This window comes from Ovis canadensis, chromosome 15, assembly GCF_042477335.2.
Source record: "Ovis canadensis isolate MfBH-ARS-UI-01 breed Bighorn chromosome 15, ARS-UI_OviCan_v2, whole genome shotgun sequence".
Taxonomy (NCBI): Eukaryota; Metazoa; Chordata; class Mammalia; order Artiodactyla; family Bovidae; genus Ovis; species Ovis canadensis.
This window is the reverse complement of record NC_091259.1, coordinates 87,387,194-87,401,335: the sequence shown is the minus strand read 5'-3', so window position 1 is coordinate 87,401,335 and position 14,142 is coordinate 87,387,194. Positions and strand designations below refer to the sequence as shown.

Below are 14,142 nucleotides of genomic sequence, written 5' to 3'. Positions count from 1 at the left end.
CCACATCTTGATCTCTTGCATTGGCAGGCAGGTACTTTACCACAATGCCACCTGGGAAGCCACAGGAAGAAGTGCAAACACCAAAACATAATATAAACTAGGATGAAGTAAAATCTTTCATTTTAATGAATTCATCACTGTGCCTTCGCCAGCAAGCAAAAATGAAAGAAAATATTTACTTGTATATTGAATAAGTAATACATTTGCTGCATGTTGTGGAGAGTAAAGCTATGACTAACCAAATTCTTTTCTCAAAGAGCTTACAATATATTTAGTGAGAGAGAAATATTATACACATACATTTTCTTTTAAAAATACCTCTTTAAATTAATCTTCACTTCCTTTCAATAAACATTTAAATGTGATTGCCCCAATTCTTTCATTACCACTCCGTGTTTCATGCACAGTGAAAGCATGGAGAGAGGCTCAGTGAGGGGATATATGTGTAATAAGTGATTCACTCTGTGGTACAGCAGAAACTAACACACACTTGTAAAGCTATTACACTCCAAAATAAATAAACAATAAATAAAAAATTTAAAAAATAGAATCAATATTTTCAGGGAGTCATCAAAATTATAAGATTTCATTCAGAATGTTAACTTGATGAATTCAATAACATTTCATGTCCAAAGAATTGCCAAATGAGCATTTTCCTACCTACAAATGCAGTCATCTTAGATTTCAATGATAAAAAGAATATTCAAGTTTATACATGTAAGTGTATACAGAAAGTCTCAAAAAATATAGGAAATGTCAGAAATATCACACATGTTCATAATATATACACACGAAACCTACATAATTATCAATCTAGAAGAACACATACTAAACACATCATAACTTCTAGTGCATTTCTATTTCCTTAAATTTTCAATATTTTTCAAATTTTTACAATATTTACATATTCCATTCAAAATCCAAAATTGTGAGATGGTGAGTGTTTCCTTAGCTGTTTGTGTGTTTGCCTTTTATTTGATTTTTATTGTATTATTTTTAAATTTTTATTTATTTTTTTAAATTGGAGGTTAATTACTTAACAGTATTCATAGAGCTAGAACAAATAATTTCGCAATTTGTATGGAAATACAAAAAACCTCGAATAGACAAATCAGTCTTGAGAAAGAAGAATGTGTGTTTGTCTTTTAAATCAACCTAAAATAACTCATAAAGCACAACTAAATATTCATTACGAAGAAGTTACTGTGTGTTGAAAATACTGGCGGGATATCAATATTCTATGATACTGGCCAACATTTATTAGTGCTGCCTTAAACACTTCGCATAGCTGAATTGATTTAATCTTTATAGTAACTATGTGTGTGAGTGCATGCATGCTCAGTCACTCAGTCCTGTCAGACTCTTTGCAGATCCATGGACTGTAGCCCACCAGGCTTCTCTGTCCATGGAATTTTCTAGAACACTGGAGTGGGTTGTCATTTCCTTCTCCAGGGATCTTCCAGACCCAGGGATCAAACACATGTTTCTTGCATTGATGATGGATTGTTTACCACTGAGCCCCTGGGAAGCCTCTTATAGTAACTATATGGGCCTGGAATTATTATTTATCTAGTGAAATTGAGGAAACTTGAGGCTTGAATTTTCAGAGATTTATGGGTTATACAAGTAATAGAGCAACAGACCTAGAATCTAAATTTTGGAATGTCTGGTTCCCAAGCAAGTGCTCATAATCACTCTGCTATAACGCTTCTCTATAAAGTAAAGGAAATGATTTCTTAAATTGGTATCATTGTTCCCATAACTGACCTTTTTTCCATCATAACATTCTCTGAAGTTGGATTATGTTTTGGAATATATACGACATATTTTAAAAGCTGACAACTATACTTTCTCATTTAGGAAATCAGTTTCACTTAAAAATGTATATAGTTAGACCGTGGTTTAACATGGTTCTGGTTTCCAATTATAATGTAGATTTCCAAAGGCATATTCTTAAAAATACCCAAGATTATATTTAGTTAGGCAAATGATGGCTCAACACAATAAACAAACAAACAAACGATTCTATTTATCTCTGAAGAGACAGTAAAGAAATACACTACAGGAATGGAAAAAAAAAAAGAGAGAGAGAGAGAGAGCTTTGAAACTTAACATCACTGTTATTTTAATTATTTGGAGTCCTTTCTCTTCTTCATGACCCTATTGAGTGCATTTTTTACTTCTTTGTTTCTAAGACTGTATATAAGTGGATTCAGCATGGGGATGACAATAGTATAAAAAACAGAAGCCACTTGATCCTTTCCCAAGGAGTAGGACTTACTTGGTTTTAAGTAAGTGAAAATCATAGTGCTGTAAAAGATGGTTACCCCCAGGAGATGGGAGGCACAGGTAGAGAAAGCTTTCTGCTTCCCTGAAGTGGAAGTGATTTTCAGGATAGTGGACAGGATGGACACATAGGACACGGATATTGTGATAAGAGACACCAGTAGGGTGGAACCGGCAGAAATGAATATGATGATTTCAATGTCGTGTGTGTCAGTGCAGGACAGGGCTAAAATTGCTGGTCCATCACAGAAAAAGTGATAAATTATCTTTGAGTTGCAGAAATGCAGTCTACTCAAGCACAGAACATTGACAGAGGTGTCCATAAAGCCAATCAAATAGGATCCAAAGACGAGAGAGCAGCAGCGCCTGGTGGACATAACCACCTGGTAACGCAGAGGGCTGCAGATGGCTGCATAGCGATCGCAGGCCATGGAAGAGAGAAGGAAACATTCAGTGGCCCCCAAGAAGACAAAGAAACACATCTGAGTGAAGCAGTTCAGGTACGAAATATTCTGCTTGGAAGTCAGTAAGTTGCCTAAGGTTTTAGGGGTGATGACACTTGAGTAACTGAGGTCAAGAAATGACAAGTGACTGAGGAAAAAGTACATGGGGCTGTGAAGCTGGGGGTCCAGGTGGATTATCAGGATCATCCCCACATTCCCCAGCACAATCATCAGGTATATCAGGAGGAAGAGGGTGAAGAGGACCAGCCGGATCTCTTCAGAGTCTGTCAGTCCCATGAGGATGAAGTCAGACACCTGTGTGATATTCCTTCTGCCCATAGTGTTCAAATGCTCCAAACTGTTGAGATCAAAGTTGATACTTGACATGAATTACTTCAAAAAGTTTGGGTTTTTATAAACAACATGATACATTCATATTCGATGTTATGGTTTGATGTTTCTAGAAAGTGAGAAGAGGGTTGTAGAGAGTATGAAAAGAAAACTCTTAATTTGACTATCAAATATAGAAAGAAGTATACCTATATATTGGGATATAATGTAGCAAAACCTAGTACAATTGAATAGTTAGAATGACTGATACTGTTTTAAAGCTTGTCATTATTAATGCATTTAATTACTATGAGATTATTATACCATAGTTAGTACCATTTGACACATTCTTCATATGAGAAAAAAGCACTGTGAATTTTGTTAACCCAGCCAGAGTCAGAGCTATTAAATATTGGATCTGATATTCTGCCAAGGTAGATTGACCTCAAAAGGAATACCCATAATACTATATTCTTATTTATGATTGATTTCAGCAAACCTTCAAAATTTTTAGATATATAATAACAAAAATTGTTTGAGGTATATATAATTGACAATTTGATATATAATATATATAAGTTGATATACATATAATTGTTTGATATATATAGTTTAATGCATCATGCACTGTTCTTTCTTTCCCAATATATTTACTATTATACTAATAAACATTCATTTCAACTTTAGTGAACTTCAGTAGCATATGCTAAATTATAGACCATATATTAGCATTAATCTTCAAACAATAGGATGCTTGTACAACTTGATAATTCAAAATTAAATTTCTTCCAAAATTATGTTTCTAAATATGCACATTGATTGCAGACTCTGATTATATCAACTCTGTATTTCTGGTTCTACAAATCTTGGTATTACTTAGGGAAAGGTTTAAATGATATGGGCTTCCCTGGTGGCTCAGAGGTTAAAGTGTCTTCCTGGAATGTGGGAGACCCAGGCTCGATCCCTTTGTTGGGAAGATCCCCTGGAGAAGGAAATGGCAACCCACTCCAGTACTCTTGCCTGGAGAAACCCATGGAGGGAGGAGCCTGGTAGGCTACAGTCCATATCAGTGTACATGTTCTGAAAATATCTCCATTTTATTTGATTCTACCTAAAACCTTTTACCTTTGAGAATAATACTTACCAGAGGCCAAGGTTGGTAAAATACACTTCTTTTAATATTATCTGTCTATGAAGTATGTTGGCCACAAATTTTGCTCACAAATAAAACATGAAGATCATGTAAGTTGAAAATTTCTGTAATAAACATGGTTCTTTTTTGAGATAAATTATTTTTAAATTTTAATGCAGTCATTTTGTTTTCTCCAGTAGGGAAAAGTAAATCAAACTAGAAACTTCATTCAGCTCCTAATCAAATGTAAAATTTGCCAGGAACTTATACCTGAACAGAATTTCAGGGCTCCACTCTATAGGTACATCAGCAGAGAAGAGCGTGCTTTTCATCTCATCCTAATATTTCCAGGGTAGTTCATATACTGCGAATTGTTGATAATGAAACATTTGCTCATCCCTGTGGATCAATTATCAAGAATGATTACTCCAGGGACAAAAGTGCAAGGACTAAAAGCAGCTACGATAAGGTTTGAGAAGCTAGTTGTCTTTTCCCTTAGGAGCCACAAAATGAAGAGCCTAATGGGTTGGTCCACCTTTGTGATGCTCTAAGTTATGCCCAGGGTGGTAGAGAAACTATTTCTAGAGAAATATCTACTCCATGACTAAAATCATCGGGGACAGAATGATACATTTTTGACAATAAAAGTTTTATATTTAAATACATAATACTATTTAGGGAGTAAATATGTTTGTTAAAAAGAAAACTAGAATATAACAAAATTCAAAGAATGATATGGAAAAAACACTGTTGTAATAATTTAATGAATTGCTCCCAATTATTTTTGTCACTTATCTGTATACCTCTAGATTTGCATAATCACTATCATACTGTATATTTAGTGTCCACTTTCATTTTATAACTAAGTGAAAGTCAAAGTGAAGTTGCTCAATTGTGTCCGACTCTTTGCGACCCCATGGACTGTAGCCCACCAGGCTCCTCCGTCCATGGGATTCTCCAGGCAAGAGTACTGGAGTGGGGTGCCATTTCCTTCTCCCGGGGGTCTTCCCGACCCAGGGACTGAACCCAGGTCTCCTGCATTGCAGGCAGATACTTTAACCTCTGAGCCACCAGGGAAGCCCTGCAGCCTCCTCAAAAACCATGATAAATGCAAAACTATGAGGAGAAAGCTTTCCCTACTTAACATTTTCTGACACTGAGACTCATTTTGTTCACTTTAGGGGTTTTCCTGACTTCAAACTGTTCTTGTACCATTCATTGTGTCATGTCAGAAGCCAAAGCATGATCAGAGATTTTTAAGATCTCTCTTAATTTGATGATGGTGTAGCTTCATTCCCTAATTCATTATAGTTTTATCTATCTACGTATCTATCTATCTATCTATCTAATCTATATACACATACACATATGGGCTTCCCTGGCAGCTCAGATGGTAAAGAATCTGTCTGAAAAGCTGGAGAATAGGGTTTGATCCCTGGGGTGGGAAGATCTCCTGGAGAAGGGAATGGCTATCCATGCCAGCCTTCTTGCTTGGAGAATTCAATGGACAGGGAGGCTGGAGGGCTACATTCCATGGTGTTGCAAAAAGTCAGACATGACTGAGTGCCTAACACTGTCACTTCTATATGTATACAGATAGATAGATAGATTATATATGTGTATACACACACATACATATATATATATACACACACACACACACACATATATATATATATATATGTGTATATATATATATATATTCCTTTTTCCTTTAATCTAGAATGATAGAAAGTACATCAGGGATAAATGCAAGGACATTTTGAAAAAATATATATGGACATTTAATCATAACTCTGAACAAATAAAATATATTTGTTTCTTATGCTTAACAAGAAAATCATGGCATGTTTTCTCTTAGAAAGAGAATAGCAAGGCAATATTAAAGCACAGAAATAAAAGTTAGATACCTGATTTTATTAGTATTAAATAAATACAAATCTTGAAATTATCTACAGAACAATATATGTTCAATACAAGTGAAAATTAAAACATATATACAATTAGAACCACAGTAAATATACAGAAGTTTCCACAGTGAGGATGTTTCATACAGTTATTAAAATCTGAGCATTGTAGTTATGATGCATGGATGAAAATCCCTGGTCAAGAAAGAAAGGGAAATATAACCAGTTTACTAATTTTCAATCATGATAATGAAATATCTTGAAGGCAACTAATCTGACTCAGACACTGCGCTTAGGAGAAAAAAATAAATGATGTTAAATTAATAAAGGGAATGAATGATGAGTTAAGACAGTATCCTCAATAAGTCCCTAAAGTAATAGATACTATGGTTCATCAATTATCACCTACAATACTTTATAATGTAAAATATTTTATTATAAAATGAAGTTTGCTGGCATCAGTCACCAGTAATACATATCTGAGAAGAAAATTAAAAATTTAAACCAAACATATATATGTGCACTCACAGATCCCTTCACATGAATTGTCTTCAATTATCCTAAAACTGAAGAGCAATTATCACTACAGGAAGTTTCTTTTTGATGTATGATGCAAAAGAAGTCCTAAAAACTTGACTCCAATGTTTTAAAAACGTACGAACAAATAAAGATCTCCGTACATTCATTTCCATATCCTAACCACTAAAGGAAAAAATCATTTTAAAAAGTCTGTTAATCTCTGCCACTTTTAATACACCAGCAAGCAATGTTTTTGAAAGAATTCTAGATAGAATTTTCAACTGAACTAATGTTTTGGAGTGCTAATATGCACAGGATGGTCCAAATTCCAAGGGAAGTTATGAACATGATTAAGGAAGAATCACTGATCTTAATAAATTCCTTACTTTGTTTCCACGAGCTAAAAAGAGCAAAGAACACATTTACTTATTGTAAATATCATAAATATTACATATGTGTTTGCTCCATGCTGTGGAGAGGAATAGTCAAACTATGACTAGACAGACTCTTCTCTCAAAAAGCTTATAATCTTGTCTGAAAGAGAGAAATATAAGCCCACATATTTTCTCCTAAAAGTACTTTATGGATTAATCTTCGGTTCTTTTCAATAAACATTTAAATAAGATTATCCAACTTCCATTACTTCTAAATGATTCATGCACAGTGAAGGCAGTACTGAGGATTTCATCTTTTCCAGGGATCATTTTGTATCAATGCTAAAGAGAGTATGTTAAAGAGGGTTTATGTTCAAGTCTCTTGTCAAGGAAAAATAAAAGGAAAACCCAGTTTCTCTTTCTGATACTATAGATTTAATGAAATTTTTCTTCCCAATCTGGAGAACTGAGAGTCTCTAAATATACCTCACAAATGTCACACTGATATTTTATACCTAGTACGTCATGATTGTACACGTACTCACAAACAGGCACATTGTTGTTGTTCAGTTGCCAAGTCGTGTCCGACTCTTTGCAACTGTGTGGATGGCAATAAAACAGCTTCCCTGTCTTCACTATCTCCTGGAGTTTGCTCAAACTCAAGTCCACTGAATTGGTGATGCCATCCAACCATCTCATCCTCTTTCACCCCCTTCTCGTCTTCAATCTTTCCCAGCATAAGGGTCTTTTCTAATGAGTTGGTTCTTCACATCAGGTGGCCAAAGTGTTGGAGCTTCAGCTTCAGCATCAGTCCTTCCAACGAATATTCAGTGTTGATTTCTTTTAGGAGTGACTGGTTTGATCTCCTTGCTGCCCAGGGGACTCTCAAGAGTCTTCTCTAGCACACAGTTTGGAAACATCATTTCTTTGGTGCTCATCATTCTTCATGGTTCAACCCTCACATCCATGCATGACTTCTGGAGAAACCATAGATTTGACTATACGGACATGTGTCCACAAAGTGATGTCTCTGCTTTTTAATATGCTGTCTATACTCTGGTTGCTCTTCAGATCATATACATCTTTCACCTTTTAATATGCTGAATGGGTTTGTCATAGATTTTCTTCCATGCCATAACTTTTCTTCCATGGTGCAAATGTCTTTTAATTTCATGGCTGCAGTCCCCATCCACAGTGATTTTGGAGCCCAAGAAAATAAAATCTGTTACTGTTTACGTTTTCCCCCATCTGTTTGCCATGAAGTGATGGGACCAGATGCCATGATCTTAGATTTTTGAATGTTGAGTTTTAATCCAGGCTTTTCACTCTCGTCTTTCAACTTCATCAAGAGGATCTTAAGTTCTTTTTCACCTTCTGTTTTTAGGGTAGTATCATCTGCCCACCTGAGGTTGTTGATACTTCTCCCAGCAATCTTGATTCCAGCTTGTGCTTCATCCAGCTGTGCATTTCACATGATGTCCTCTTCATAGATGTTAAATAAGCAGGGTGAAAATATAAAACCTTGACATACTCCTTTCCCAGTTTTGAACCAATCCATTGTTCCATGGCTGATTCTAACCATTGCTTCTTGACCTGCATACAGGTTTTTCAGGAGCCAGGTAAGGTAGTCTGGTATTCCCATCTCTTGAAGAATTTTCCACAGCTTGTTGTGATCCACACAAAATTTTTAGCATAGTCAATGAAGAAGTAGTAGATTTTTTTCTTGGAATTCTCTTGCTTTTTCTCTGATACAATGGATACTGGCAATTTGATCTCCGGTTCCTCTGCATTTTCTAAATCCAGCTTGTACATCTGGAAGTCCTCAGTTCGCATGCTGTTGAAGCCTACCTTGAAGGATTCTGAGTATTACTTTGCTAGCATGTGAAATGAGAGCGACTATACTGTAGTTTGAACTTTCTTTGGCATTGCCCTCCTTTGGCATTGAAGTGAAAACTGACCTTTTTCAGTCCTGTGGCCACTGTTGAGTTTTCCAAATTTGCTGACATATTGAGTGCAACACTTTAACACCATCATCTTTTGGGATTTTAAATGGCTTAGGTGGAATTCCATCACCTCCACTAGCTTTGTTCATAGTGATGCTTCTGAAGGCCCACTTGACTTCACACTTCAGGATGTCTGGCTCTAGGTGAGTGACTATGCCATTGTGGTTATCTGGGTCTTTAAAACCTTTTTCGCACAGTTCTTCTGTGTACCACCTCTTCTTACTCTCTTATGCTTTTGTTAGGTCCTTGCTGTTTCTGTCTATTGTGCCCATCTTTGCATGAAATGTTCTCTTGTTATTTCTAATCTTTAAAAGTTATCAATTCTCTGAATTTAGAGAGACACATTATAGGGATTAAGAAATTAAATTTTGCTGTTTTATGCTATACCTCACTGCATAACTTGGACAAACTCTGGGAGATGGTGAGGGGCAGGGAAGCCTGATGTGCTACAGTCCATAGAGTCTCAAAGAGTTGGACACGAATTGGCAACTGAACAACAACCACTGCAAAAATGCATCCCTTTACCTTGATATCAAGGTAAAGTCATAGTTTGTCAAATAGACTAGAAAAATAAAAAATGCCCATAAAAATAAAATGAGATAATATGCTTTTGAAAGAGGAGAGAGAAGCCAAAAAGTTATTCTTAAACAAATGCAACTGAAAGAAAACAACAATAGCTGGAAATAAAAGTCTAGTAAATGTAAATATCAGCAAAAATAAGTCTTAATAATTTCGTGGCATTCAAATATTAAAGGGGATTTCTAAAATAAAGTAGGGGAAAATAATGAAAGACAAATAAATTTGTCTAGAGTTTTGAATTAGTAAAAATAATTTAAACTTTTACTTCCTGAAAGTGTGTGAATTTTAACATTGAAAAAGTACTTTGTAAAAAAAATAAACACCATTTTAGATAGAAACCAATATAAATTAAAAAAATGTTTATAATCATTATCATTTGAATATAATGATCTATTTCATTACAAAAGTATAGAAAATTATGAAATACTTGGAAAATTTAAAATATATTCTTATGCTTTATGTGGCTCCCTGGTTTTATTTTAGCTTCCCTGGTGGCTCAGAGGATAAAGAGTCTGCCTGCAATGTGGGAGACCCAGGTTCGATCCCTGGGTTCGGAAGATCCCCTGGAGAAGGAAATGGCAACCCACTCCAGTATTCTTGTCTGGAGAATCCCACGGACACAGGAGCCTGGTGGCCTACAGTCCACGGGGTCGCAAAGAATCGGACATGACTGAGCAACTTCACTTTCACTTTCACTTCATGCTTTATGTAGAGAAAATTAAAGGTAATGTAAAAGATTTTTAAATAAAGGAAATTTTAGCACTCTATCTGATTAAAGCTAATAGGTTGCTTTATGTCTGATTTCATTGTAATTTAATAGCTTTACAACTTGTCTTTGCTAAAAATATTAATACAAATTAGACAAGCATTTAAGTAAAAAAATATTTTTAATAATCATGTAAAACCTATAGAAATCAGGAGAAAAGCAATGAAGTCTTAAAATACTTAGAATTTCTATGAATAAGCAGTGTACTGAACCTTGTTGACATGTCACAGAAGTAAGCCTTTTAAAATGTTTGCTGTGAGGGGAGGTTCAGTCCAAGAGGGAGGGGATGTGTGTATATCTACTTGATTCAGTTCGTTGTAATGTAGAAAATAACCAAATCAATCAAAATTAATTCATCAAAAATGAATATTCGATAAGAAAAAGCCATTGTACATACAAAATACTCCAGGGTTATGAGTTTTCAAACAATAATGGCCAGCATTTATTAGTATGTCCTTAAATGCCATCATTATCTGATTTAATCTTTACAGAATATTTATGGACCTGGAATTATTATTTATCTTGAGCAAGATAAATTACTTTTTTTCTTGAGGAAACTTTAAACTTAAACTTTCAGCAATGCTTTAAAGGGTTATATAAGCAAAAGTGCAGCAGATCTAGAATCTAAAATTCTGGAATGGTTGGTTGGGTCTGGGCAAGTGCTCATAATCACTCTGTTATGTTGATTCTCCACAAGGTAAAGGAAATAATTTCCAAAATAATTTATTATGCCCCAAACTGAGCTATTTTCCATCATAAAATTCTGGGAAGTTGGATTATGCATGTGAACTTGTATGATATAATTAAAAGATGAAAACTAATCTTTCATTTTGCAAACCAGTTGCCTTTAAAAGTGAATATATATAGACCATGATTTAACATGGTTCATGATTTCCAATTACAATGTAGATTTCTAAAGACATATTCTTAAAATATTTGAAATTATATTTAGTCAAGCAGGATGGTTCAACAACAATGTAAATATGTAAATAAATAAATATAAATAATTCTATTTGTTTTGTAGAGAAAGCAAGGAAATACACTATAGGGATGGCAAAAATGAGCTTTAAAATTTATCATCACAGTTATTTTAATTGTTTGGGGCCTTTTCTCTTCTGCATGACTCTTCTGAGAGCATTTTTCACTTCTTTGTTTCGAAGACTATATATGAGTGGGTTCAGCATGGGGATGACAATAGTATAAAACACAGAAGCCACGTGATCCTTTCCCAAAGAGTAGGACTTTCTTGGTTTTATGTAAGGAAAAATTGCAGTACCATAAAAGATGGTGACTGCCAGGAGGTGGGAGGCACAAGTACAGAAGGCTTTTCGTTTCCCTGAAGTGGAAGTAATTTTCAGGATAGTAGAGAGGATGGCCACATAGGACACAGAAACCATGATAAGAGATGCCAGTAGACTGGAGCCAGCAAAAATGGATATTATCATTTCAATGTCGTGTGTGTCATTGCAGGACAGGGCTAAAATGGGGGGTGCTTCGCAGAAAAAGTGATAGATTACATTGGAGTCACAGAAATGCAATCTGCTCATGCAAAGCACATTGATAAAGGAGTCCATAAAACCAATCAAATAGGATCCAAAAAGTAGGGAGCAGCAGTGTCTGGTGGACATAACCACCAGGTAACGCAGAGGGTTGCAGATGGCTGCATAGCGATCGCAGGCCATGGAGGAGAGAAGGAAGCATTGAGTGACAGCCAAGAAGACAAAGCAATTCATCTGGATGAAGTAATTCAGGTATGAAACATGCTTGTTGGAAGTCAGTAGGTTGTCTAAGGCTTTAGGGGTGATGACACTTGAGTAACTGAGGTCAAGAAATGACAAGTGACTGAGGAAAAAGTACATGGGGCTGTGAAGCCGGGAATCCAGGTAGATTTTCAGGATCATCCCCACACTCCCCAGCACAGTGATCAGGTATAGCAGGAGGAAGAGGGTGAAGAGGACCAGCCGGATCTCTTCAGAGTCTGTCCGTCCCATGAGGATGAAGTCAGACACCTGTGTGATATTCCTTCTGCCCATAGTGTTCAAGTGCTCAAAACTGTTGAGATCAAAGTTGACACTCCAGGAAAAATTTTTTCAAAAAGTTTGCATTTTCATTAATGACATGACAGATTTAAGTTAGCTTAGTGTTTCTAGGATGTGATAATAACTGTGTACAGAGTGTGAAGAGAAACATCTTAATTTGGTTGCCAAATATATAAATACAGAAACAGGTATAAACTGACATTTGAATATTATATAATAAATGCTAATATATCAAAAACAATTGAGATAACCCTAACACCATTTCCCTTTGTTAAAATATTTAATTCTCATTAGAAGTTTGCATCATAGGTATTACTATTACCCACAGGTTTTAGGTAAGAAAAAGTGCACAGAGAATTTAGGTAATTGTTTCAGTCAGGGCTATTTCATGTTTTCTCTGTAATTCTACCGATATAGATTGATTCAAGAGAGTATGCTCATGATACTCTATCCCTATTTATAATTAATTTCAGCAAACCTGAAAATAAATGCTAGATATAAAAGGAACAGTGGTAGAATTATTTTAATGTATCATGTACTCTGCACTATATTCAAATATTCTTTAATACTAATGAAAAATAAATATCAACCTCTTGACTTTTAGTTGTAAAGAGTATTAAAATTATAGCTGCATATTCATATTAATTTCCAAAATATGCATTTTCCTAATTTGACTATTCAAAATCAAATTTCTTCTAAAATTAACAACATATACACAATGGAGTATTACTCAGCCATTAAAAAGAATACATTTGAATCAGTTCTAATGAGATGGATGAAAATGGAGCCGATTATACAGAGTGAAGTAAGCCAGAAAGAAAAACACCAATACAGTATACTAACACATATATATGGAATTTAGAAAGATGGTAATGATGACCCTGTATGCGAGACAGCAAAAGAGACACAGATGTGTAGAGTGGACTTTTGGACTCTGAGGGAGAGGGAGAGGGAGAGGGTGGGATGATTTCGGAGAATGGCATTGAAACATGTATACTGTCATGTAAGAAATGAATCACCAGTCTATGTTTGATGCAGGATACAGGATGCTTCGGGCTGGTACGCGGGATGATCCAGAGAGATGATATGGGCTGGGAGGTGGGAGGGGGGTTCATGTTTGGGAACTCATGCACACCCGTGGTGGATTCATGTCAATGTATGGCAAAACCAATACAGTATCGTAAAGTAATAAATAAATTAATAAATACATAAAATTAACAATTTCCTTACACACCTTGATTACATCAATTTTATATTTTAGGATCCACAAGTGCTGGGACTTCTTAGGGTAAGAAGAAGAAATGATAGAGTAAGTAATCATTCAAATAATATCTGTAAGACATGATATCAGTTCAGTTCAGTTCAGTCGCTCAGTCATCTCCGACTCTTAGCGACCCCATGAATTGCAGCATGCCAGGGCTCTCTGTCCATCACCAACTCCCGGAGTTCACTCAGACTCATGTCCATCGAGTCAGTGATGCCATCCAGCCATCTCGTCCTCGGTCGTCCCCTTCTCCTCCTGCCCTCAATCTTTCCCAACATTAGGGTCTTTTCCAATGAGTCAGCTCTTCGCATGAGGTGGCCAAAGTACTGGAGTTTCAGCTTTAGCATCATTCCCTCCAAAGAAATCCCAGGGTTGATCTCCTTCAGAACGGACTGGTTGGATCTCCTTGCAGTCCAAGGGACTTTCAAGAGTCTTCTCCAACACCACAGTTCAAAAGCATCAATTCTTCGGTGCTCAGCCTTCTTTACAGGCCAACTCTC

At 35.7% G+C, this 14,142-nt stretch overlaps 2 protein-coding genes across 2 annotated transcripts; both read right to left on the bottom strand.

Annotated features, from left to right (window-relative positions):
- Window positions 1-2,129: 2,129 nt before the first annotated feature.
- LOC138420744 (olfactory receptor 8H1-like) lies at window positions 2,130-3,068 on the bottom strand. Its single transcript, XM_069554173.1, has one exon. It carries the CDS (start codon window positions 3,066-3,068, stop codon window positions 2,130-2,132), a length of 939 nt encoding a protein of 312 aa, XP_069410274.1.
- An 8,356-nt stretch (window positions 3,069-11,424) lies between these two features.
- LOC138420773 (olfactory receptor 8H1-like) lies at window positions 11,425-12,372 on the bottom strand. Its single transcript, XM_069554201.1, has one exon. The coding sequence runs from the start codon at window positions 12,370-12,372 to the stop codon at window positions 11,425-11,427; it is 948 nt and encodes a 315-aa protein (XP_069410302.1).
- Between the last annotated feature and the right edge of the window lie 1,770 nt (window positions 12,373-14,142).